Genomic DNA, 27,583 nt, shown 5'->3' with positions numbered 1-27,583 from the left:
CTTTTTTTTTTAAACTGATGATATTCGGATAAGCCCATCAATTTCAAGACAACACAAACCATTGTTCAGATGGGATACTATTCTAGATTGGTGAACTCTAGCTTAATTTACAGGACTACTACATACCTCCTTGTTAGAGAAGAGGAGGAATTAATGATTCCACACTTCCTGTGACTACAAGGAGGAAAACAGAAAAGCAAATGCAAAAGTTAAATTGTTCACTGACACAAAAGAAAGTTTCAGCAAATAAAAGGAAAGCTGGTGCTGACCAAAATCATTTAAAACTTAGTCTGTTTCAACATTAACAGATTTGGCACATTTCTCTGCACCTCAAGTTTTCACTTCTCACCATTTGAAAATATCTTTTTCTTGGGATCAAAGGCCATTGCTTGCACTTTACAACACTGAACTCCATTTTTCCCCACTATCAATCTCCTTTTGAAATCTTCTGGAACTATTATCATTTCTGCCATCAACAAACTTTATTATTATTTACAGACGACAGAATGGCAGACTGACAATCATGTGAACACCTCAAACCTTATCCTTCAAGATCTTCCTTTCAAGAACTAAAGCTCATTGGCCAAAGATTTTTCCATAATGAATCTCTGTAGAGAGAAATACTTTATTTTTCCTCTTTGTCCAGGATACTATTGTGATTTGTGTGCTGTTTGAGCTATTCGGAAGGGCAAATATATATATATATAGAGATAGCAGGAACTGCCGATGCTGGAGAATCTGAGATAACAAGGTGTAGAGCTGGATGAAACAGATGGATTTATTGTAAAACAAAAACTTTCTAATTTATGAAGAAATATGTTTGATGGATCTTTTTATTTTGTCTAATGTAGGGAAAGCATACGATTGGTCATATTGGAACCAAGTAAAACAATTATTTTAAATAGTGGCCCATGGAGAGATTCTGTGCACTCCTCCCAACTTGGTCATAACATAAAAGTGCATGCTCTCTCAAGATACCCAACACCAATAATGTTTAATTGGAAATGGGGTAACAGTAAGTGGAAAAGAATAGAAGGAACAACACCAGGTTCGAGTGCATTATTAAATCAAAATAGCTTTGGTTGTTACTAAGAAATTTCTGGAGATCACAGATTCCCTACATTGTGGATGCAGGCCATTTGGCCCATTCAGTCCACACTGACCCTCCCAAGATCATCCCACCAAGACAGTAATAGTGTGTATGAGGCAGAAGGCAGCCAAGACAATTCCAAGACAAGATGTAGAAACAAAAGTAGGCCATTCATCCATTAAGCATGCTCTGCCATTCAATGAGATCGTTGCTGATCTGATGTTCCTCAACTCCATTTTCCTGCCTTTTTCCTATAAGCCTTGGTCTCCTTACTATTTAAAACTCTGTTTTACTCAGGCTTGAATGTACCTAACAACCCAGCCTCTACAGTCCTCTGCGATAAATAATTCTACAGATTCACCACCCTGTGAGAAGAAATTCCCTCTCATTTCTGTCCTAACTAGATGAACCCTTACTCAGATTATGCCCTCTGGTCCTAGACTCTCCCACAAGGGGAAACAACCACTCAGCATCTACCCTATCAAGTTCTTTAAGAATCTTACATGTTTCAATTTGGCTGCCTCTTATTATTTTAAATACCAATGAGTGCGTGCCCAACCTACTCAACCCCTCCTCTTAAGACAGTCCTTCCTCAAGACCCCTACTAGAATCACATGTTTTAAACTGACTGGATTTGTTTACTGGAAGTCACATTTCTCAGTTTATAGCTGTCAGGAGTTGTGACTGTTTGACAATGTTTAGAGTTCAGTTGATGCATTGCCTGCTGAAAGCAGTCACTCAACTTATCTTCTTTCCCCTTGTCTGAAAAATCTTCTGAGAATCCAGTGAGAGGTGAAAGCTAATGTGGCTATTTTACCAAGAAGTTTCTGGAAGACTTCTTCTTGACATCTCCTAAATGAATTGCTTCTGAAAAGATTCTTGTGACCACTGCATGTTTCTAGTGGCACCCATCTACATGTGCCAGGACACCATACCAAACACCAACCGGAAATTTAATATTGTAGACAATTTTTCTGCATTAAGTACAGGGAACTTTTTTCCTTGAATTTTTGTCTTTTAGGTTATTTAGATATGTGTATGTTTATACTGTCATATTACAAGCTGTGTTAACATGTATTGAATATGTCTGGTTTTATAATAAACGACAAAACTATTGTTCTAAAGAAATATGGTTGGCAGATTTGTGTTCTAAAACAGGTAGATTAGTATGCAAAATTGAACATATCAAAATAAGATGAACAAGATCATAGTGTTTTTCTAACATCTCACCCAAAGCACATCTGTAAGACAAGTATTAATTTTAAAATTCTGGACCATATAGTCTGCATAAAATCAGTTGAAACACATATGAACTAATACCCAATTGTTCTAACACTTGTATTTGTGCATATGCATTTACAAATGATATTTCCCTCCTCTCAGACTTGAGCAGAAAATAGGTTTGGTGAATATAATGTGAATAAAACAGAATCCATATATTCATTTATTTCAGAAATAAACTTTATTTTATGAAAACAACACAATGTATACAATGCTTTGAACATGCTATTGTGTTTCTCACCATATTATATACTTTCTTTGGATTGGTTAAAGCAAACTAATGGTTTTGCTATGCAGCACTACATTATTTTCTCTCCTTCCCTGCTCACATATTTTCTCTGATGGTTTTTGATAGAGCCAATATTCCATTACCAGCATTGGGCAGGGAGAAAACCATGCTGATACTGTAATTTTATTCTGGAAGTACTGACATATAAAGTAAGTTCTTATATCAATACCATTGTTATAGGTATTGAAATGGGATTTTATTTATTACTGTTGTCAGGGGCATCAGTATTCAAGTTCAACATAGCCAACTGTACCCTTCTTTTTATGTGAATGCTCTTCACAGACATGGGCTTGTGAAACAGCAATCCAAAGAAAAGGTGGAACAGGAGAAACATAGCAGCAATGTACTAATGCCCTTTTCTTTAAAAAAACAGTGAGCCTTAGTTTCATTTTGATGGATGCTACAGTGAAATTGTACAGACCTAGTCGACCACGAATAGTACAGTCTTTACAAATATTCAAAGAATTCAAAGGAAAACATCAAAAGGGTTCTTATATTACAGAGGGAATTACCTCAGGTTTCAGTACACACAAGTTTTATTTCTTTTGCAAGGATCCAACGAGACCTGAGTTAACACTAACATTTTTTTCTCAAATGTAGCATTATTACAATGTTGCAATCCAAGCAATGCTGAGTACAAGACATGCAACAAGCAAACTCCCACCAAAACGACTGAAAAATAAACTTTATACAAATGTGCAGTGTTCAGTTTCTCAGAAATCCCTAGCACCAACACAATGTCCATACATAATGGTATTAAGTCTCATCTTTGCTAGTTTCTCTGCTTTAAATCCCAGAGTTGTTCATAACACCAACATTTTATCTTTAAGTCACTTAACATGGGCCTTTTGCCAAATGATTCTGTTCAGTACTTTTCTAATAATGATACTTGCTGTCAGTTTTTAGGTCCAGAGCTGACCAATGCAGTCATTCTCCAGCACCCACTTATTTTGGGTATTATCAGGTATAATTCTAATGGAGGGAGATTAAGTAAGTTGCAATGAAGTGCATATTATTCATACTATCTAGCCCATTGATTAAGAAGTTACAGAGTTCTGGTTTTAGAGGGGAACATTTTAGCAACTCTGGCATTATTGTGCTACCTGTCAATAACTTGAAATTTAGTATAAAAATGAATCAAATTGACCAGGCTTCTGTAATGTTTGCAGAGAGGCTTTGAACTTTAAAGTACACGTTTAATCGGGGCTGGATTGTTGATTATGCGATAACACTTGTAACTGTGATGAAAAGATTTGATGATCAAGACTGTCCTGTTCTAGTCACTTGGATGAAACAACATGTGCCAACAAGTAGGAGATGTCTAGTAGGAAAGGTCAGAGAAACATTATAAAGTTTAACGTTTTGTCTCATCTCTCTGATCCACTCTGCAGTTGGTCACTGCGTCTTAACAGGACTGTGAAATCACTCCTGTGCAATTGAACATTATTTAGTAGGGGGAAGCAAATATGTTGCTCCTCACGTATCCTTTGTTCTGGTGTAGTAACCATTTGAACAGGGCAAGACCTTTTCCCTCTTCTAAAGTTTTCCTTTCACGTAAGAATTCAAAGAGTGACCTGCTGCAAGCTCTTAATGGTGATAAGTAATATGAGATAATTTACAAAATAGAATTAACAGCATATGCCAAGCTGCAGAGAACATTTAATTGATATTATTTTAGAATCTATTAAAGGCTAGGAAGCTTGTTTTAGTTTTGATTCTAGCACAAATGTTACTGGCATTCTTAGGATGAACAGAATGCCACACAGCTCTTAGTTTGAATCTAACAGATAAAATTAATAATACTCAAAATAAAATTAGAACCTTGAATCACATACAGCTTCCTTCAGACTGAGGTAATGCCCAGAGAGTTAGTTTTACTTTTGCCACATAAACTATAATACAGGTTTATTCATACCTGCAGAAACTGCAAGTTAGGTTGATTTCAGAATATGGGTAGAAATCTGCAGCTACTTGACAAGCTCTTCCAGCGAAAGGTCAAACTACTGTGAGATTGAAAAATCACTTCCTCAATCCCCTACTTAAAAGATGAAGCCAGGTTTGGAATAGAACCATAGTAAAAATTTGCTTCTAGTCCACTCAATCTCTCAGCTAGATAACAGAAGACCTCGAAAACTACAGAACTGAAAAATCCCGGTTTCTATCTGAACGGTGTTTGAAAAAGAGGAACCAATGTTCATACCTACAAACTAAATTGCCTGATCTTACAGTTTCAGAAGGATGCATTTCTAGCCTATAGTAATGCTGCACCTGCAACATGCACCTTTGTAATACTGGATGGATAATAAATTTAAACATGAGGGAAATTTCACAATATCCTTTGCTACTGAAAGAATAGTCTTTTGACATTTATACAGGCTGCCAAGACCGATTTTCGAGAAACTAATTGCAATACCACTTTTTCAGTTTTGGACTGAATTTAAACCAAGAGTGAGGAGGGATTGCAAACCTATTAATCATAGGAAGCCTTTGAAAGGCAAGTGTACAGGAAAAAGGGACTGAAACTGAATGTAGAAAATCGAGGACAGGTGTAATGGGTGCATGAGACTTGGCTCAGGATGTAACACAGGCGGCAAAATTTGAAATTTTTTTTTGGAGGCTAAACGTCTAACAGGAGAGCAATGAAGTAGTGAATCTGGAAGTGATAAAAGCATGGATAAGTTTCTCAGTGTCTTGAAGGGCTTAAGTAGGAGACGTTGCAAAGCTAGATGTTGATGGATAGAATAAGGAGCCAAAAACTCACTTCAAAATCAAACAGAACCCAAAAATGAGAATGCCACTTTTTAATAAGTGATGTAATTATAAATTGATTGCAATAAACCACTTGATCTGTATGGAAGGAGGGATATCTAATCAACGCAATTAAAACCAGAAATTTTGCCCAGCATTTGGCAGATTTGATCTGTCATATATTAGAGTGCCTATGTAACACCACAAAATAAATGTATGTCAACTTGAGCTAGTTTCCTCCCCGACCGAACTATTCTGATTTTCGTAACTAAACTGAATGAATAATTTTCCTCACTATTTACAGTACAGATAAAAAATCAACCACCTCCAAAATTTAATCTATGCTCTGTAATTTTCTCCAAGGCAATGTTGCTACAACTTGAGGTAATGGAATGGGTCAGCAAAATGTAGTATTAGACTTTTCCACAATTGCTGCCAAGTTTTACTCATATCTTGACTCATCATTACTCACCATGCCACTGGAAACACCAATGCTGTACCTGGTGAACTGATAGAAAGTTAAACTTACTGTTATCAGGGAACTCCAGGACTTGAAATTACGACGTTCAGGATGTTACCCTCCTATGAATGGGAATAGGGAACAAATCCAAAACTTTACTGTAATAATGTGAGGTCTTAAATCTATTATGCCAATTTACAGGTTGTTTCAGAACAGCAGCAAGGAAGAAAAAGCAATTAAACATAGTGAAGAAGAAAATACATTGACACATTTAGAATAACTAGTTTAATACAAACTTTGTTTCAGTAAACTAGTGTTGATGGCTTTTAAAAGACTGAAATTTCTGAATGTATCTAAAATGGATAAACTTTACCTTAATAGGAAATCCAGAACATTAAACTGAACCATTCAACTGTCTTTTAGGAAAGCAAATTAAATTATTATTAAAACATCCAATGCGAGAAATTCAAAACATAAACACAACTGCAATCTACTGTCAACAAGTTTTCAAATAAAATTTATATTATATATTTATATATATTTATATATATATACACAGCAGGCTGTTGGGTTACAGTATGCCATAAAATTACAAATATTTTCACCAAAACAAAACAAATAACCTGTTGCTTTTGAAGAATACTGCCATTTCAGAAATTGACTTCTGTCTCCCAGTACCACCATACTACACAGCTAGTGTGAGAGTTCAGCTTAGTGATGGATATTTGATACCCCTTCTTTCTGGCATTTGCAGGTCAATATTTCGTCAACCCAGCAAGATAATAAAGGTACTGGGGCAATAAACCAGTGATGTCTTGAGTTTATTTTCTCCACTAAGAGCTAATCATCGCCTGTAAATCAAGAAAAAATTGACAAAAAAAATCAACAAAAAAATCATTGTTCCAATTAAAGATTATGACACCCATTGAAATAGCTGACAAGATGACTTAATGACAGAAAATGCAGCTAAATATGCTTAAATAGTCTATGTATCTGTCGTGTGGGAAATAATAACCTTGGGTGGCACTGGAGGTTAAAGGGGACACATTTCCTCAGTAATTGTAGTATTACATCTCTGCACCCTGAAAATGGCTCAGTGGGCATACAATCTAAGTTGGTGTATCAGGTTGTGCTGGCTCATGCTTTCATATTAATATTACATAATACAAAGTATACTACAACATATCTTTGATAGGTCACAATAGATTGGAAAGTTCACATATAAGAAATAATGAATTAGGTGCAGAAGCAGGCCACTCGGCCCTCAAGCCTGCTCCACTACTTGGTAAGATTATGGTTGATCTGATTATTCCACATTCCTACCTAGGTTTTATGAATTTTCATCCCATTAATGATCGAGAAACTATCTATCTTTGCCTTTTAAATATTCAAATGCAGTGCTTCCACCACTTTTTGTGGAAGAGAATTCAGAAATGTATATTATTTGTAAATATAGGTCCTTAGTTCTAGAATCTCCTACAGGAGGAAACATCTTTTCCACATCCGCCCTATCAAGGCCTTTCTGTTTCAATTAGGTCATATTTTACTTTTCCAAACTCCAGCAGATAAAAGCATGGCTTGTCCAAACTTATCCTACAAGACTGCATTCTAGGTGGTCCTACATTCCAGGTAGTCCGAAATCCTTATCTGAAAACCTCAGGACCAATGGGTTTTTGGGTAAAGGGTATTTTCGATTTTTGTGTCCACTATAGTCTTTTGAGGTCCATTGTATAAACAGAAAAGACCCAAAAATTGAAGGTCTTTCCAAGAGTGAACCCAAGCAGACCCGCAGACATGCGGAGTTCAGGCCCTTTAGGAAGAAGCTTCGCTTGGCCTGAATGGACATAAAAGCAAAGATTTTTTTTAAATGAAAGAGTCCAAACAGATTTGCAGACACAATGAATTTGACCCTTTGGTAGAAAGCTTTGTTTTTAGGTCCATTTGGGCCAAGCAAAGTTTCTTCCTAAAGGGCCTGAACTCAGTATATCTACAGGTCTGCTTGGGTTCGCTATTGAAAGACCTTCGGTTTTTAGAATTTTTCAGTTTTCAGATATACAGATAACGGATACCTGACTTGCAAGATGAAAAAAAATTGTGAACGCTGGAAATCTGAAACAAATACAGAGAATGCTGGAGAAACACTGCGGGTCAGGCAGCATCTGTGGAGAAGGAAACAAAGTTAATGCTTTGAGTCCAGTATGACTCTTCTTCAGAACTGAAAGGCATTTGAAAATGCCATTTTTAAATACCTTTGGCAGAAAAGATGGATTAACTGAGAAACAACAGGAATAAGTGAAAATCTGGGTCAACATAAAGTAATATAAGTAAGTGAAGTAGGGGAAGGGAAGTAAAGTTAATGCAAGATAAATAAGTAAGAAACACTAAATAAGTCCAAGACATAGTAGCACGGGTTGGTTGAGTAGAATGTGTGGCTTGAATACGTGGTGAGTTATGGACTCGATCAGTGTCCTAGATGACCACATGTGTAGCAAGTCCTTTCAGCTGCAGACAGTTGAGCTCCACGTTTTGGAGTTCAAGCGGAGGCAGGAGGCACTATGGTATATCAGTGAGAGTTAGCAAGTTCAGACAAATGGTCACACTGCTGCTTGAGGACATTGAGAATAGAAAGGAGCGGATGGCCCTGGCTGCCAGGCAATCCAAAAGAAGCTCAAGCAGGCCGTGCAAGAATCCCAGAAGTCCCACTCACAAATTGCTTGTCTGTTTTAGAAGCTGATGTGGGTGTGGGTTCCTCAAGGGAGTGCAGTCACAGTCATGTTTGTGGCATTGTAAGTGGCTTGGCCGTACAAAAGAGGACGAAGAAGAAAAGGGGTACTGAATGATAGGTGATCATAAATTAAGGGATCTGACAGGCATTTCTGTGGCCATCAACATGACTCCATGATGGCATGTTGCCTCCCTACTCCAACAGTTTACTCAGTAATGCTTCACTATTGTAATTTTCTTGACTTCCTTCCTCCATTTCTCAATTTACAATTATTTCTGAGATGTCACTGTATCCTTTACATGAAGACTAATGCAAAAAATCTGTTAGATTCATTGGTCATCTCCTTATTTTCAATTTTTAAACCCCCAGACTCACTTTTTAAAGGACAAATTTTAACATTCTTAACTATCCCTTTTAAGTGTCTACATAAATTTTTACTTTTATTTATATTTCTAGCTAGCTTTCCCTTGTACTCTATTCTTCCCCTCTTAAATTTTTAGTCAATCTTTACTGATTTTTATATTCTGTCATCTTCTGACCTGCCATCAATCATTGAATATTTCTTTTTAAGTTTGATACTATCTTTAATTTTATTAGTTAACTGCAAATGATGGATCCTACCCCTGGAATTTTCTCTTTTTGGAATATATCTTTTCTGCGTGTACTGAAATTATGTCTTAAACCTTTGCATCTGCATCTCTATTGACCTATCCCTAAACATAATTTGAAAGTTCACCTTAGGAAACTGGACTGAAGCAACAGGGATGAGGATAGATTTTTAATGTGTTACAGTTGTTCCTCTTTTCAACCGTAAGGATTGGAGCATATTCTTCCTCATCTCTTCATTTCAATAACTTGAACACGAAAAATTCAAAGAAGGCATATGTCAATATCACATACCTGTGCCGGGCTGTACTGTAAGTGTCTAGCAGATGGCAACTGGCTAATTCCAGATTCCAGTCAAACATTTCCAGAATTTTTTGACATTCACTTCTTGTCTTCAACCCCAAACAGAATAATTGTTCAACCTAATAGGAAAATATTATGGATGCAGCAATTAGAGGGTGCAGGTTGCAAGGTGCAGGGACAAGGGCAGCTATAAGAGGATCAAGAGGTTCAGCTGCAAAAGAGAGAAAGGTAAGCTGCAGGGCGAAATAAAAACTACATAAAAAGAACAGTTTTAAACCTGTCAAAGAAATACTCAGCAACTAGAAGAATGGGAAAAATGAAATCACTGAGGTAATAAATTCCTTGCAAATTAATGAAGAATCTCTAGCTTAAGGTTGCATATGTTCAGGAACTACAATATGGGGATATTACAATAATTAATATTTTGTTTACTCAAATTCTGTGGAAGGTATATTTAAGGACATAGTTTTGTGTGTAGGAATGTCAGTTACTTTCAACATACCTTTGCTGCTAGCTTATGGCAGTTGTTATGTGCTGATTTAAATATCATGGTATCTAAGGAATTAATGCTTTCCTTGTGACTAAGTTTGACTGAGAGTTGATAATTGAGGAAATTGATGGATTTCTTCAATTCTGTTTCTATTTGAATATAAATGCCCATATGCTAACACAAATACAGAGGGTATTGTTATACGTGGCTGCACCACCTAATGAATTAGCTAATAGGAATTAAAAAGGAGCCACTGAACATCAAAAATAGCCCTCGAGAAAATCTCAAGAAGGGTCTTTGAAAAAAATATCACCCTGAAATCGAGAGTTGAGCTAGTAGTAATACACTGTTCAAGTTTGCCCCTAAGATTTAAATGTGGGTTGCACATCCTCGGTTATCTGTCTGCCACCATCCATTAATTCCACCATATTTTTGCATTTATTGTCTGTAGAACTCCAGCAGAGTTTTATGGACAGTAACCATCACAAGGCTCTCTAGAATCAGTGAATAAAACTTTATCAGTTCTATAGTTGACATAAATCTTCCGGTAGAAACAAAATATCTAGTCAGTCAGTGGAGAATATAATGGGAAAATCAAACAATAGAAAAGATGCTGAGAAGCTTGATGTTAACAGTTGTTTCCGATTCAATCTCCCCGAATACTACATTACACATTATTCTCCGTGCTGCTTTGTATCATCAAAACTCTTTAAAGTAAAATTTCCTCCACTAAGAGATTTATGAAGATTAGACACTGGAATAGCTTCATAACAGCATACCCGTTCACAAAGAAACATTAGGAGCAAACCTGATCACATAATTGAAACCAAATAATTGAGTTTACTTTTAAATCCAATGCACTAACGCTATTTTCAAACCCAAAGTCAGTCATGACTCAACTCGGAGATCTTTTTTTCTTATTCATTCACAGGATGTGGGTGCCACCAGCTTTACCAGTTGCCCTCGAGTCCACAAAACAAGTTAAATCAAGAAACCATGTGAAATTGTGTAAAACTACTTTGCTGAATTGCATGATGATGGTTCTCAATCTTCCAGATGAGTCAATTTTATCATTTTTTAAAGGAAGTAGCTGTACTAAGCAATTGAGGTGAGTCATACTTGTCTTTATCTAAGATTTTGCTGTTATTTGTGGTTTATGTAACTTGAATACAAGTTATCACCTGCACAATTCACTATAAAGAAGTACAGACACTTTAACTGCTGTCAAGCCTTTGTCAATAGATGAAAAATTGCATCCCACATGGTTAGCTCAGCTTATATACATCTGTGTATCTCCAAAAATGAATTAACATGGGTCTGGCATGGATCAAATTGGATTTTAAAATAAAAGCACACAGTAAGTTTAACAAATTCATTTCCTCTTTTCCATAGTCTTTTCTGAAGTGCAGGATCCATTATCTACAGCACCAATAGCCCTGGCACCACAAGAGTTTGAACAAGAGTCTTTGTGGCCTACTTAGCACAAACTCCTCCAGTGGTTGCAAACTATTCCCAGGTGAGCAGGGACAACCAGGCCCTACACCTAGCGTCATTAACTCGACTACTGCAAAATATTTGCAGCTTTCCAAATCTGTACTTGTTTCCTGACACAGATAACTGATATAAGAAAATTGATCAATGAACTGAAGTATAGAATGTTAAGTAACCAAAAATAGCAACTCACTCTATGAAGAACTAAAGAGGAATGGCATTATTGGAGAAGAGTGATATGAAGTAGTTTCAGTTTACAATATTCTACATTGTGTACTTTGCTAAAGCCAGTTAGATTCTGTATCCAAGAGGATGAAGTCTTATCCTCTCAGTGAGGAAGACGACTGCTGGAACCTGCCATACTACAACAACTGAAAATAGGACTATCTACATTAAGGGGAATAGCATCTTTTCTCTGGGGTTCAATGCCATTAAACAGTTCAGGCCCACTAAACACTTGACTTGTTAACAGTACTGGTGCATGGGTCGACATGCAGAGACAGGAAGGAATGTGATCACCACTCAACCCAATGAGAACTATGCAAGGTGGAACCCGCTTGCTGAAGCCGTTCAGGTGATGGGCTTTCAGTGCAGTAACTTTTAACAATTAACAGCTAACACTACCTTTATTTTTCAGAGCCACCACAACACTGTTCTCATTTAGAGTTGGTGCAATTAGGTTAAGGATGGATCCGAGCTCACGGTTACCTTGAGGTACTGTATGGCTTTTTGAACGTTCCAGTTGTGGTTCTGAAGTGCAGTCTGACATTCCTCCATCGTAACGCCATGAACATTCTCCTGAACCTGAACATAGAAACATTTCTGAACTTCTGATTTATTAGCACACCACCTTGCTGGAGTAAAGTGCGACTACCTCCATAAAAACCATGATGTTTCTTGTGAAGCAGTCTGACAGAAAATGTTACTGTTTACACCAAGTGTGGAGTGCCTACAGGGGTGGTACCATATCAGTTTTAATTGCTCGCAATATTGGGACCTACTCCACCTGCTTTGAAAGTGCCATATTCTTCTTAAGCATATTATTTATATTCTCTTCTACCTTTTTAATGACTTGCATATTTCAAGTAACATCAATTTTAACGTTCAAAACTTCTACCATTGGTTTATTAAGCATCCTAAATTGTTTGTATTGCTCAAGAAAATTATAAATACTGTAAGTCATGCTGGGAGATGCTACATAGTGGACTGGTTAGCAAGGTTAGATCACATGGAATCCAGGGAGAGCTAGCCATTTGGGTATAAAATTAGATTGAAGGTAAGAGACAGAGGGTGGTGGTGGAGAGGTGGACTGGAGGCCTGTGACCAGCAGTATGCCTTAAGGATCGATGCTGGGTGCACTGTCATTTTTGTCATTTATATAAATGATGTGGATGTGAATATAGGAGGAATGGTTAGTAAGTTTGCAGATGACTCCAAAATCGGTGGTGTAGTGTCAGTGAAGGAGGTTACCTCAGAGTACAACAGAACATTGATCAGATGGGCCGAGGAGTAGCAGATGGAATTTAATTTAGATAAATGTGAGGTGCTGCATTTGGTAAGTCAAATCAGGGCAGGACTCATACAAATAATGGGAAGGTCCTGGGGACTGTTGCTGAACAAAGAGACCTTTATGTGCAGGTTCATAGTTCATTAAAAATGGAGTTGCAGGTAGACAGGGTAGTGAAGATGATGTTTGGTATGCTTGCCTTTATTGATCAGTGCATTGAGTATAATGGTTCAGATGTCATGTTGCGGCGGTACAGGACATTAGTGAGGTCAATTCTGGTGTCCCTGCTATAGGATAGATATTATTAAACTTGAAAGAGTTCAGAAAAGGTTTACAAGGGTGTTGTCAGGATTGGAGGATTGGAGTTATAGGGAGAGGCTGAATAGGCTTGGGATATTTTCGCTAGAGTCTCGGAGGCTGAGGGGTGACCTTATAGAGATTTATAAAATCATGAGGGGCATGGATAGGGTGAGTAGCCAAGGTCTTTTCCCCAAGGTAAGAGTCCAAAACTAAAGGACATAGGTTTAAGGTGAGAGGGGAAAGATCTAAAAGGGACCAAAGGGGCAACTATTTCACACAAGAGGGTGGTGCGTGTATGGAATAAGCTGCCAGAGGATGTGGTGGAGGCTGGTACAATTACAACATTTAAAAGGCATCCGATTGGGTATATGAATAGGAACAGTTCAGAGGGATATGGGCCAAATGCTAGCAAATGAGATAGATTAATTTAGGATATCTGGTCAGCATGGACGAGTTGGACTGAACGGTTTGTTTCTCTGATGTACAATACTATGACACTATGTGCACCTTTTATAAATTTAGTACGGGCATCTGAATCATGGTAAATTGGCCACTTTTGCATATTACCCATATAAATATAACATGAAAATTACAGTACAGACTAAAAAAAAGAATTACTGTAATCTAGTCAATGGATTCCACCTGTAACTTCAGTCCATTCAGATCCTGACTTTTGATATTTTAAGGAAACTACAAATTATGTTAAACTGTTCATTGTGAGTAAAGAGAAAATCAAAACCCACCAGTTCTGCTGGCATCCAACACTTGTAATGTTTCTGTCACAATTTTCATCTATTGCCAGAAGGTTTAGAAGACATACTGCCCATTTCTGATTATAACAGACTTATTTATCCTGTGCAAGGCAATTAGCTGTTTTGCTGCTCTCAATTATCTGCTCTCCAATTTATAGAATTATTAGATGAAAAATGATACAAGTTCCAAGGTGACAGTACAGAATTATCACAATTAAGTAAATTTATTCTTTTGGTACTGTAACACCAAATTACAGTCATTGGAGAATCCCAAGTAATGGAGTGCTACCTTGTGGTCGAATGTAGATTACATACATTTTGAATGCACTGCACCAGTTCCAAGGCAATTGCGATGGCCCGGATTTTTCAACTAATGGCAGGATGGAATTCCTGCAGATGGCCGTGCTCAAAACTGCCAGTTTATCTTACTTTTATACTCAGGCCTTTGGACTTTACAATCCTGGCCCCAGCTTTGATCTATTCATGTACAGTATGGGAAGGCCTGCGCCGTGGTGAAATGTAATTAAAGTAAAACAATCCTCACTTTTTCATCAAAAAATAATGACATGCTTAAACTCTATCTTCATTTCAGTGCCCTGCTGTATTTTTCAATTGGCATGTCACCTCCTACAATGCACAACCCCTGCTCCATTACCACCAATCCCCCACAATGTACACATTTGCTCACACTCTTGACAATATTTACCCTCATTCTCTGACACTGCTTACTGCCCATCCCAAAAATGCTCAATTCCGACTCCCACTCCTCCAACACCTTGGCCTCTTCCCACATCGGCCAGATAGGAACCTTTGGTTTCTTCAATGGAGCTTGTGGGTGAGAGGGAGCTGGCAAGCATTATCTGGAATGTGAAGAGGGTGCAGCGGAGTGTTATGCATTACTGAGGAGTGAGGGAAGGAAAGTGTGCATTGTTTATGGTACGGGAGGGGGGAGGCGCAGCATGGATGTTTTTAAGGCTTTTCTATACCACCCAGTCATAAATACTGCCTTATACCGAAAGTTAATGGCAGGAGAAATATGGAGTAAAGCCCAAGTTGCAAATTCTAAGGTCAGTGTCAGAGACATTTTAGGAGTGGCATAGACAGTGCAATTCTACTCACCACAAGTTAAAACTTTGTGGGTAAATACATGCACACAGGTTGAAACTTCCAGAGGATCCTGACATGCAACAACTGTGGATGTCTCAATATTTGCTGCTGTCATCATTATAAGCTTCCACCCATTATGTCCTGTAAATGTGGTCCTTTTTTTGCTGTGGGTCTAAATTCAATTTCAGAGAAGTTTAAGTTCAATGCATTATTTACTAAAATAGCCACTCTAAGCTCTCTCAACTACCTCAGATAGCTGCAGATTCCTAAAATGTAACTCTCTGTTCCTACTATAAACTAGCCACCCAACCTAATTGTTGTCTAAGTGGGTATGGTGAAATGTATAGAAAATGTATGCAACAAAGTGCATGAGCCATAAGGTTCTAAATCTTAAAATCTCTGAAAATTCATCATGCTTCATTTACAAAAGAAACTTCTAAACAACTCAAGATATAATTCCTTGGGCTGCACTAAATTAGCTGATCTCTTTCAGCATAGGAATTCAGGGAAGATAAATAGCCCTACAACTGCCTTCATTCCTATCATATCAGAATCCTTTTTACCTCCTATGATAAGTTGTAAGAATACAGTTATAAGAATTTCTTCCAGATAAACTTCCAAAAACAAGTCCATGTATACAATAAATTGATTTATTAACAGTGTTAAAATGATGCTTTATTTTAATAGCTTTGGAAGCACTAAGTTTGAATGACTGTGGAAAAGGGAATTTATTAGTTTTCTGGACATACTTGAAATGGTTTCTTCAAAAGTGGTCATTAAAAGATCCCTGTAGGCACTTCAGTTTTTTTCAACATAACTTTCTGCAAATCACATGAACGGCGAACAACCTTTCTCTCTTTTATCTCGCTGCTGAACAGACCTCGAAGGTCCACGCACAGCACCAGATTCCAGAAGCAGAAGCCATGCGTCAATACTCCGATCAATGTGTGCAGAGCTTGCGAACAGCTGTGCAGTCATGCAGCTTAGATGAAACAGTACTGGTAATAATTGCTTGCTTTTATTACATCTCTGCTGGGGCTGTTTAGAACAGGGATTGGCTTGAAGTTGTTCTTGGTTTATCTAACAAAGTTTAGATAGGATGTAGGAGCAGAAGTAGGCATTTAGCTCATTGAATCTGTTCCAGCTTCAATTAGATAATAGCTGATCTGATCATCCTCACCTCTGGGCTTTTCTGCCTTTTCCCCATAACCTTGGATTCCATTATTGATTAAAAAATCAGGACGGAGGGAAGCTTTCTAAGAACCAGCTGAGTTAAAGGGAAACCTGCTGAGAATCTCTTCTATTTCTGAAATAAAACCTTCGATTTCATTTCGGAGTGAAATCTAGTTGTTCTTTTTGAAAGAGAGATTGAAAAAACACCCTTAAGATCGTATTTCCTGAGCAAGCTGCGTCTGCAAGTCTTCCGGGCATAATTAGAGACTTGACTGCATGTGCCAGAATAGCAGAACGTAAGACTCTAGCACATTCTGTGCTTTATTCTTCAAGAATAACTCATTTCCAAAGTGTTTTTTTTTAGAAAGCCAATCTCTAGAGAGAGAGATCTGTTTTCTTTTTCTCTTTCGCTGAAGACAGAGTATGTATTTGCAAGTGTATTTTAGATATAGATGCTTAATTACATTACTAAACTACTAACTTACGGTATTACTGATTGTGTATGTTAACCAAATATTCCAGCTTTATTGAATAATTTTTGTTTTGATTGAACTGTAGCTCACTACCACCTTCACAAGGATAAGTAAGGGTGGACAGTAAATATGAACACAGGCAGTGACACCGCACATTCCATGAATATTTTTTTTTTTTAAAGAGTGGAAGAAAGAACTTTTCACAAACTCTGGAAGATCTTGTATTTATATAGAGTTTTGCATTACTGCTAAATGTCCACAACTCCTAATCAATTAAGTTCTTTTGAAGCATTGTTACTGATGTAATTCAGGAAATTTGGTGGCAAATTTGCCAATAAAACGCTAGGTAATCTGTTCATTTTGTGTTGGGGAAAGGGATAAACATTGGCTAAGACACCTGAACAAACTCCTCTGCATTTATTTGAAATAGTACTATGGGATCCTGTTCCGATATCTGGGACACTGGGTGGGGTTTCAACTAAACGAAGACATCTCTTTCAGTGCAGCACTCCTTCAGTAATGCATTAAACTAGATAAAGCCTAGACTTTGCGCTCAAGTCTCTTGGGTGAGGTTGGAATCAACAACCTTCTGATTCAGAAGATTGTTGTTTCCAACAAATTTTGCACCTGACATAGAAAACAATTTGGAACTTCCTGTAAAGACTGTATGTCTTCACTGTAATTATGATTGCGGAAAGAATGGTTTTAAAGAAAAGAAGAATTGGTGAAAGATTGCTGTACATTTTAAAAGCAAGTAACCTGACTCTCTCTGTAGCTACTGTTGAACAGTTGCTTGTTCAAGCAGTGGTGGAATTCTAGAAAGCAGATGAACTAGAGTCACAGGGTCTATACAGTACATAAATAAAGCTTTGGCTGGCAACAAGTAGCTGACTGGTCTATGGTCTAGTGCCCAGTTATATGATTATGATTCTACCATTACTCAAGTTACAAGATCATCCTTAGTTCAATGAGGAATGAAGAGCACGTCACCAGTAAATGCACTGAAAAGGAGGTGCCAACTTGATGAAGTTACAATACTGGACTGCATGCATGCTAAAAACAGAAAAGTGGCATACTATAGGCAAAGCTTAGTGAACCCTGATCAACATATTAAATTAAAGTTTGCAGTCCTACCACATCCACTGTGTTGGACAATTAAATAACTATTGGAAAGAGGATGCTACATGAACATCCTCAATGATGATGAAGGCTAGCATGTAGGATTACAGAAAACAAGGCTGAAATTTTCGAAACCATTTTCAGCCAGAAAAGGTTGACGGATACACTATTTCAGCCTTTGTCTTAAGCCCTTGTCATCACAGATGCCAGCCTCCAGCTAATTTGATGAATGACATATCAAGAAACAGCTGAGCATTCCGGATACAGCAAAGTCTCTGGCCCCAGGCAACATCCAAGATCTAATGCTGAAGCTGTATTCCAGAACTACCCAACACTAGGCAATCTACTATGCGTTGCAGCTTGCTTGAACAGTGTTTTGATGCAGCTCCGTTTGTGGGCATTGGGATGATTGCTATTGTAGTTGAGTACCTGATCCGTACGGGTGGTCTTCCTGTGTATGCTGGTCTGGAGCTCACTGTTGGCAATACATTCGACCATTACATCCAGGAAGAGAAGTCTGTTGTTGTTCTCCTTTTCCCTGGTGAATTTTATGCTAGTGAGGATGTTGTTTATGAGTAGATGGATTTCTTCCAGTTTATAGCGTTTGATAATCACAAAAGTGTCAATCCACACAGCGGATCCATACAGATCAGGTAGTCAACTACAATAGCAATCATCCCAATTCTCACAAACGGAGCTGCATCAAAACACTGTTCAAGCGAGCTGCAACACTCTGCAGCACCCCGGAGCTATGCAAAGCTGAGGAAGAACACCTATACAGCATCATTAGAAACTACCCGAAAAACATAGTCCGTCGATACCTACACAACCGACCACAACAGGAAGACGTAACACATCCAGAGACACTAATCACCCTTCCATACATTAAGGATATATCAGAAATGATCACCAGATTATGGTAGGAATCATGGTAGCCCACAAACTGACAGCTACACTACGACAGCTACTGATGAGAATAAAGGATCCAACAACCACAACTAACAGAACCAACATTATTTACAAGATACCATGCGAAGACTACCAAAAACATTACATAGGGCAAACCGGAAGGAAACTAGCCATCAGGATTCATGAACACCAACCAGCTACCAAGAGATCTGACCAACTAGCAGTCATTTCAATACAAATGGACGAAGAGGGACACCAATTCGACTGTGACAAAGCCAACCTAGGACAAGCCAAGCAAAGACATGCACGAGAATTCCTGGAGTCCTGGCACTCAAACTAGAACTCCAATTCAAAAGTCACAGCTATCAGCAACTGCTGCAGGAAAGATAACTGGTTTTCTTCAAGTTTAAACTGAGCCTTTTATAACTGCAGAGAAGAGGCAGCTTTGTTGGGGTGAATGACAGCACACTCTGTATTGTTGTCTCTCCATGTGTCTATGTCTCTGCAAATTGTTTCCAGCTTCAACTCTTAAGAGACAAAAAAAAATCTGCAGATGCTGGAATCCAAGGGAGACAAACAGGAGGCTGCAAGAACACAGCAGGCCAGGCAGCAGCTGGAGGAAAGGAGCAGTCAATGTTGCGGGTATTATTCTTCTTCAGGAGTGGATGTGGGAGTAGGGGGAGCTGCAGATAAAGAAGTGGAGGGGGGAAGGGGTGGAGGTGGAATGGTGGTGATAGGTGGACACTGGTAGTAGGTACGACCTGGTTAGTGGATGGGAGGGATGAACCCAGTGGGTGGCTGAAAGGGAGGAGGTGGGGCTGGAAGGGAAGCAAGGTTATTTGAAATTGGAGAACGTAATGTTGAGTCCTCTGGGTGTAGGGTGCCCAGGCAGAAGATAAGGTATTGTTCCACAAATTTGTGTTCCGGGTTGCTGTGACACTGGAGGAGGCCAAGGACGGACATGTTGGAGGCAGAGTGGGGCAAGGAGTTGAAATGGGCGGTGACAGGGAGGTTAGGCTGGCTGTTACAGGCCAGGCAGAGATGCTTGGCAAAACGGTCACCTGGTCCCACTGATGTACAGAAGACCACATCGGGAGCACCAGATGCAATAGACAAAGTTGCAGGTGAAGCTCTGTCTCACCTGGAAGGACTGTTTAGGGCCCTGATGGAGATGAGGGCAGTGGTGTGTGGGCAGGTGTTGCATATTTTACGGTTACAGGGGAAGATACCGGGTGGGTTGGAGTGATTGGTGGGGAGTGTGGCACAAACTAAGGAGTGGCGAAGGGAATGGTCCTTGTGCAAGGCAGAGAGGGGTGGGGAGTGGAAGATGTGGTGGGGCCTAATTGGAGTTGGCCGAAGTGTTTAAGGATGATACATTTGATGCGGAGGCTGATGGGGTGGAAAGTGAGGACAAGGAGGACCCTATCTTTGTTATGTTTGGAGGAGGGGGTGGTGGTGGTTAAGATCTGTGGAGCAGGCAATGGAGGAAGCACAGTGGAGGGCTGTCTGATTACAGAGGGGGGGAAACAGCGTTGTTTGAAAAAGGTGGACATCCGGGATGCTTGGGAGTGGAATGGCTCCTCGTCAGAGCAGATGCGACAGAGACGGAGGAATTGGGAAAACGGAATGGTGTTTCTGCAGGATACTGGGTGGGAGGAGTTGTAGTCCAGGTAGCTATGGGAGTCTGTGAGTTTGTAGTAAACGTTGGTACGTAAGCTGTCGCCAGAAATGGAAACAGACAGGTCAAGAAAAGGGAGGGAGGTGTCTGAGATAGACCAAGTGAATTTGGAGTGCGGGGTGGAAGTTGTTAGCGAAGTTGATGAACTCCTCCAGTTCAGCCTGGGTGCAGGATGGAGCACCGATGCAGTCAACCTCCGTCTCTGCTTCGGATGACTCCACAAATGCTGCATCCTGCACCCAGGCTGAACTGGAGTAGTTCATCAACTTCATTAACAACTTCCACCCTGTCCTCAGATTCACTTGGTCTAGGGTACCTTCCCCTGTAACCATAAAAGATGCAACACTTGCCCACACACCACCTCTCTCACCTCCATTCAAGGTCCTAAACAGCTTTCCAAGTGAGACAGAGCTTCACCTGCATCTCCTCCAACCTAGTCTATTGCATCTGGAGCTCCCGATGAGGTATTTTCTACTTCAGAGAGACCAAATGTAGATGCTCCCTTTTCAGCCCCATTTCCTCCCTTCCATTCCACCTTCTGACCCTCCCTTCCACCCACCCACCAGATTTATCCTTCCCATCGACAAACCAGGTCGTACCTACCATCAGTGTCCACCTATCACCACTATTCCACCTCCACCCAAACCCTCCCTTTATCTGCAGCTCCCCCTACCCCCACATTCAGTGCTGAAGGGTAAAACCCGAAATGTTGATTGCTCCTTTCCTCCAGATGCTGCCTGACCTGCTGTGTTCTTCCAGCCTACTGTTTGTCTATCCAGCTCCAACCTGCTCAGTCAGCTGAGACCCAATCAGTTTCACCCATAAACAACTCGAGAGTTCCTGATCATCTGCATATTGTAGGAAACCAGTCACAAAAAGAGTTCACAATAGGCATCAAATTCCTTGCTGTGAATTTTTGCAGCCATTCTGGTAAATCCCTGCTTTCATAACAGTTATTTTTCCTTACAGACCATGGTTTTAAAAGTCATAAAAATTAAAAAGACGTTATTCTTACACATTTAAGAGCTATTACATTGTCTAATTTAGAGGATTTTGCTCACAGGATAAGTTTTGCGCATGTCAATGCTATGAAGATGATTCCCAATACTTTGCTTCCTTCATTCTGCAATTTAGACTTTTTCTTTTTGAACTGCTTCTCCCTCCTCTCAGCCTTCCCAACAGTATGGGGGCTACTGATGCAGCTTTACCCTCAGCAACTGATGAGAAATAGCACCAGAAGCACCAGGTGGATCCCCAGCAGAAACAGCAGCAGTCTTTTTGGAATCCATCTGCCCCTTCACAGGACAGAGAAAACAAGAACAATATTCAAGTTAAAACAGCCAATACCCTCATCATAACAGTAAGTAATTCATTTTCCGAACCTGTTTGAGCAAAAATGTCCCAAGAAGCTCACTGCCTCTTGTGGTTAACACATTCTGAATTTTTTCACCTCCAGCTCCTTCTAGAGAGCCACAGGAAACATCTGCAGAATTTCACAATCTGCTGCACGCCAAACATGGACAACACGCTTGCACTTCACCATCCATGAAGTCAGATTGAATGAAAGGGCCTTGGGATTTCGTGCTCTGAATGAATTTCTAATTATAAGGGGGGGACATAGCTTACACAAATGGCAATTCATTATGCAGCAGTCCAACAATGTCCAGCAACTGCTAAAAGATCACTTGATATGGTTGTGCAAGACATCCAGGGACCAGCCATGATACTTACACCCTGTACCAGTCAAGTATCCCTGGATATATGTGCCTCTGAGCTATGCCAGATAGCTCCTTAAGAGACCAGGTCTATTCTGTCAGGGAATGGTTGAAGAGACATGGTGATAGGGCCATACATTGAGACACAGAAAATGAAAACACAACCCAGGAGACATTAGCACAAAAATTGTTCTTGAGTAAGCCAGCTTTATAAACGTGAGATTCGGGTCCCCAGACAGGGGTTTCTAGAATGATAGTGATGTGATCCTACAACTGTACATAGTTACCAGCGATGCCCATGATGGCCTGATTCAGCTAACTGGAGGTAGTGTAACCATCTGGCACAACAATTTCAGAATCGACTATGGTCCTCACACCACCCAAGCAGAAAGGAGTCACACAATAAACAAACTACTCATTTCACTAACACTATTCCGAACATTCTTTTCCTTAACAATACTGAAGATCATTTGATAGGAAACCATGGGGAGTTTCAAAATAAAGTTTATGGTTAATAAATATTTAAGGGCAAAATGAGAATTCCTCATGCTCAGTGTTAAATATCTAAGTGAATAGCCTATGCAAACCATCGGTCTTCCTTTCTCTATCACTCCTACATGAAGCAATTGCAGTGGCTTCAACAGAGCAAGGGGCAGGCTGCCCAATCCCTAGCTGATAGCCAAGATGCAATTTGTTGATGTCTTCTGGGTATTTGGAAGCGTTATACTACTGTTACTGACAGCCTCATGTGTACCTTTAAGGACAAACTGTACCACAGTGATAGCAGCCAGAGGCTTTGACTGAGGACACAGCAGAGATTCAGGGAGCATTTGGGGTGAAAGCCTGGGAAGGCAAATGCAAATGCATTGAGCAGAGTCTTCTTCTGTACCCTGTCTCCATTTTGACCCTCACTGCCCATCTGTACCTCTACCTAAGCAAAAACTGCAGAAACCTTGCTGTAGTGAGGTGCTGCTTAAATGCAGTTTAAGTGGCCAACTAATTGTGTGGAGAATTGTTGAGGACAAGCATGCATTCAGCTGCATACTAGGTTTCAGGTGGTCACTCAGTGCATGGGTGTGAATTTAGCAGAAAAGACTGACACATGACAATCATGAGGGATGGATTCTTCCAATCTCTCTCCAATTTGTGATCTGGTGGTTCAGTAGCTATATCTTGCACAAACAAACAGTGTCCTTCCAATGAGGTTCTCCAATGTTGTTCCTGTCTCCAACATATGATCCTGCTCACTTGTGGACAGTGCTTCATTATGTGACAACACAAGTAGCCATCTTGGTGGACGACTGAGATATATGCATTTGTGCTGATGGAAGGTGTGCATGAATCATGTGATGGTGCATTCTCAGAGTAGCACCTCCTCCGAAAAATCTTCATCCTCCAGTTAACAGCTGTGGAAAGACACTTAATATGAGATATAAGATGTAAAATGGAATTGACAAGAAGGATAGGTTCTAAGTCATTATTGTGCAGATCATCATTCTTCATAACCTGCTGATATCAAGTCAACAAGAGCGAGTGTTGTATGTCACGTGGATATTAAATTTTGCTACCAGGTAACTTGGAGACCTGCATTCCGAGATCCAGTTTATTGAGTGCATCCTCCTCTGCATACGTCAATGTAGCAATGACTGGAGGGCTACCTCCAGTTCTCTGCCGCTTTTCTGTTTTCTCCTGCAAGGAGACCAATGAGTGGAATGTTTTAAGAGGACTGAAGGACAGCATTTTGAAATGCTGGGGATAGTAACATAAAGGCCAGTGACAGTGGTAGCCAACACACAAACAAATCTTTTCTCTTCCCCGCACCATCCAACCCTCTCCCCCCAGTTCACCCCACAACCCACAAAAAGGCTTTTCCTTAGAATTTCTCAAGGACTACTCAATTTTGTGGCAATATTTTGGGTTTCAAGGGGTTCTTTTACCATTCTCGCTAGCTCAATTATTAGGTGATGCAGTCGTGTAATAATAATACCTTCTGTATTAGTGTTCATATATGGATATTTGGCTCAGCAGAATTAGGAGCATTCATTAATACCCTTAGCAATTTATCAACCCTTCATTAAATGTAAAGCTACATGTTTCTCAGACACTATATTACTTAAATTGACAAAGTTGACAGGCTTAAGTTAGCAGCAATTTTTTTTTCCCCAAACAGATACACACTCCTATAAAGAAAAAGCAATCATTCCAAGTGCACATTCCAGAGACTGGTGAAGTCACAGCAAATGTGTTTTCATTGCATATGTACAAACCTGGAAGATTTAATCAGACAATAACAATAGATTTTTCTGCATCTTAGATTTAAATCTGAATTCAAAATGTAACAATTGACATAGTGAACTGGATTTTCCCAAGGATGGCAATCTCATGCAGACTGCCATTCTACGTTGTCTTTTTTTTAAACAAAAGCAGGGAGCTCCACACTTATGACAGGGGCTTCCCATCAGAGATCCTACAGAAATGCAGAGCCGTACTGCCGTTCTGATAGGTCGTTTGCAGCATAGTGGATGGCACAAGGCATGGACCAGACTTTGCAGGATTCCCGTGCCTTAAGCCCCACCTCCACCCACCCACTTAAAATGTAGGGGAGATAGTCCCAGGCAATGCAAACATTTAACAATCAATTGGCTGTTAACAGACTAAACATGAGTCATCTCACATTCAGGTAGAAGAATTCCCATGTCAGACAGTTGCTGGCCAGAGGCTGGCAGCTGTGCAGTACTGGTAGCACTAGATTATGACTCGGGTATTTTGGGCTCTCAAATGGTGTCATGTTAGCAGGTTCCAGTGAGAGGTTTGGTGAGGCTAAAGTTTACAGGCTATGAGAGAGGGTCACATCTTGGTAGACTCCCTCTTCTGAGCTCCAATGTGGTCCTTAAGGAGGCCATAAATCCCATCTGTTGCCAGTCCACGCAGAGAAACCAGTCAGGTTGGGTACTTGGCAGCAGGAGCTCTCCTGCTGTTGATTAACTCCTAACCACCAGGGGATTAATATTAAGCAGGCATTAATTACCTACTTAAAGGACTCAAATTGCCCATTGGTAGATGGGTCATATAGTACGACCATTGTTGCTGTAAAATTACGGTGTGGGCAGGAGTGGGTGGGTACGTGGCAATCAGGTTCCCTGCCGGTGAAGGAGCATACATTCCAGTCCTACGCATCATACACTGTTCCAAACCGTTACGGTTGTTGGGTTTTAAGTTTAGGCACTAGACAAGGAAGCACAAACTTGAAAAGTGTATTTAATCATCTATGAAATAAACTGTAAGGACATCCATTCTTGAATCCAGCCAGCAAACCCTCATCATTCAGACTGAGGAATTCAAACTGACTAAAATAAAGAAAATATATGGTTTTGTTTTAAGTTTGGATGTTCCAGTCACTCTGGAATTGTCTTTTACTAAAACAGTACTGATCTGCTTTAAATATGCATCCTGTTCAGAATTTCACCAGTAAATTTGTATTAAATTTACTTACTATTTTAATTTTGTCTGAAGGTGCAATACTGTCTGTCTTGCCACTTGAAATCTCATAAGGCATTTTTTGCAGACTATGAGAACTTTTCATTGTTGGAACACAAGACCCAGGATTACTATTGTTGGATGAAAAATTGGTTTTATACTCAGGATGTTGCATCATAGGCCTCACTGTTGCTGTGGTCACAGGTTTTCTGGAGCAGTGTTCATCCATACTCTCAGCTTCTTTGAAAAATTTTTCATATTTGTCCAGATAAGGAGGTCTCTCTGGAAGCAAATAATAGTGGGTGTTGCTAACCTTCTTTCCATCTTTTACTATTGGCAGGATGCAAGGTCCTTTTGTGTTGTCCTTTCCTGGTGCTTGAATGACTTTTGGTGAGGCATATTTTGGGTCAGAGGCAAAACTCTGAGTAGTCGGCATTAACTTGCTAGGAGATGTTGAGAGGTATGCACCTACAGTTAATGTCATTGAAGATGCTGTTGGCCTTTGTTGGGGAAAACTGACAGGAACTGCCTTAGGACTTGGAGTTCTTGAGGATGGCTGGGACATTGGATCTCTGGGAGGAATTTGTGGAGGCTTGTCCTCTTCACCTCCAGATGCAGGTGACATCTCACCAGACCAGCGGCCGAGCTCATTTTTCCTTAAAGGCCGAGGAGGAATGGGAATCCGTGGTGGAATCTGAGGTCTATCATCAGAAATAGTTGGGGACACACTTGCTGACAAGATGGGACTTGGTGTGGAGGCTGGTGTTGAAATGACAGGGACGTTAAGTTTTTTCATGCATTCTTGTTGAAGTTCCTCAAATATCTCAGCTGACTGTGAGAAGCTGGTCTGTTTTGTGTGCCTGGGTGGTAAAAATAAATTATCCTCCACTTTGAGCGTTCCTTTGCCATCTGTATCATGCACAAATGCATAATTAGTTTCCCCCACTTCTCTATGTCTTGGTAACTGAACAGTTCCATATTTTGACACTTCACCAATTAACCCTGTATCTAGGCTATTAATGGACGAAACTTCAAAATCATCTTCATCCTGAGCAACATCATCATAGGCTGGAGGTGGAGGCAAGGGTTTGGAATCCCAGTCAACAATAGGGACAGGATGCAAAGGTCTGGGCAAAGTTCTGGTTGGACTCAGTGGTGGTGTCTTGTCCAGTAATGAATAAGAATCCAAAACTAGCTTGGCCAGTGTAGGAATAGTGTTGTCCAGTACAGGAGATGGAGTCGGGCTTGTCTGTTCATCTCCAAAGTCAATCAGAGCCACCTCGTTAGCTATATGACCACAGGATTTACTCCCATCTGATGACCTCTCCCCCAACTTTGTGGCAAAAACACGGGCAGCTGGCTTATTGAGCTTTAAAGTTTTCACTGGGCCCTGTTTCTTCAGACTGAGCTTTTTAGGAGGTAATGAAACTGCAGCTTCCTCTTCAATCACAGGGTCATAAACAGGCTCTGAAATATATGCAAGAACAGAATTACTTAACACAGAATTCAGAAATAGAACTATTTTAGGAAGGTCAAAACAGTCTATTCGTTTGAAACTTCTACCCTGCTACTACTTGTGCAATATTCTGGCCTATTAAATATGCATTGGAACGTAGAAGCAGGAGGAAACTATTCAACTAATCAAATCTGGTTTGTCACCATTCAATATGATCGTGGCTGATCATCTACTTCAATGTCACTTTTTCCCAGACTAGACCCATATCCCTTCCCTCATTGGTATTTAGAAATCTATTAAACTCTACTTTAAAGATACTCAATGACTGAGCTTCCATAGATCTAAAGGTTTGAGAATTCCAAAGAGTCATAACCATGAGCAAAAAAAAAAGCTGCCACTTCTGGACTTTCTAACCAGAAGAATCAACTTACCTC

General features: G+C 39.8%; 1 protein-coding gene across 5 annotated transcripts in view; it reads right to left on the bottom strand.

The window, feature by feature from the left end:
• Positions 1–2,533: 2,533 nt before the first annotated feature.
• Positions 2,534–27,583, bottom strand: part of tnk2b (tyrosine kinase, non-receptor, 2b) — a 252,032-nt gene continuing 226,982 nt past the window's right edge. For 4 of the 5 annotated variants that reach the window (XM_048604620.1, XM_048604621.1, XM_048604624.1 and 1 more), the window contains 4 exons: positions 25,710–27,160; positions 12,192–12,287; positions 9,494–9,621; positions 2,534–6,719 (listed from right to left, as the gene is read on the bottom strand). In XM_048604620.1, the coding sequence (XP_048460577.1) occupies positions 6,713–6,719; positions 9,494–9,621; positions 12,192–12,287; positions 25,710–27,160 (1,682 nt within the window). In that variant the 3' untranslated portion in view covers positions 2,534–6,712. The remainder of the gene's footprint in view (positions 6,720–9,493; positions 9,622–12,191; positions 12,288–25,709; positions 27,161–27,583) is intronic. The other variant, XM_048604622.1, reaches the window with a different exon arrangement.

This window comes from Rhincodon typus, chromosome 13, assembly GCF_021869965.1.
Source record: "Rhincodon typus isolate 14 chromosome 13, sRhiTyp1.1, whole genome shotgun sequence".
NCBI lineage: Eukaryota > Metazoa > Chordata > Chondrichthyes > Orectolobiformes > Rhincodontidae > Rhincodon > Rhincodon typus.
The sequence above is the reverse complement of the archived record's forward strand: the minus strand, read 5'-3'. Positions and strand labels throughout refer to the sequence as shown.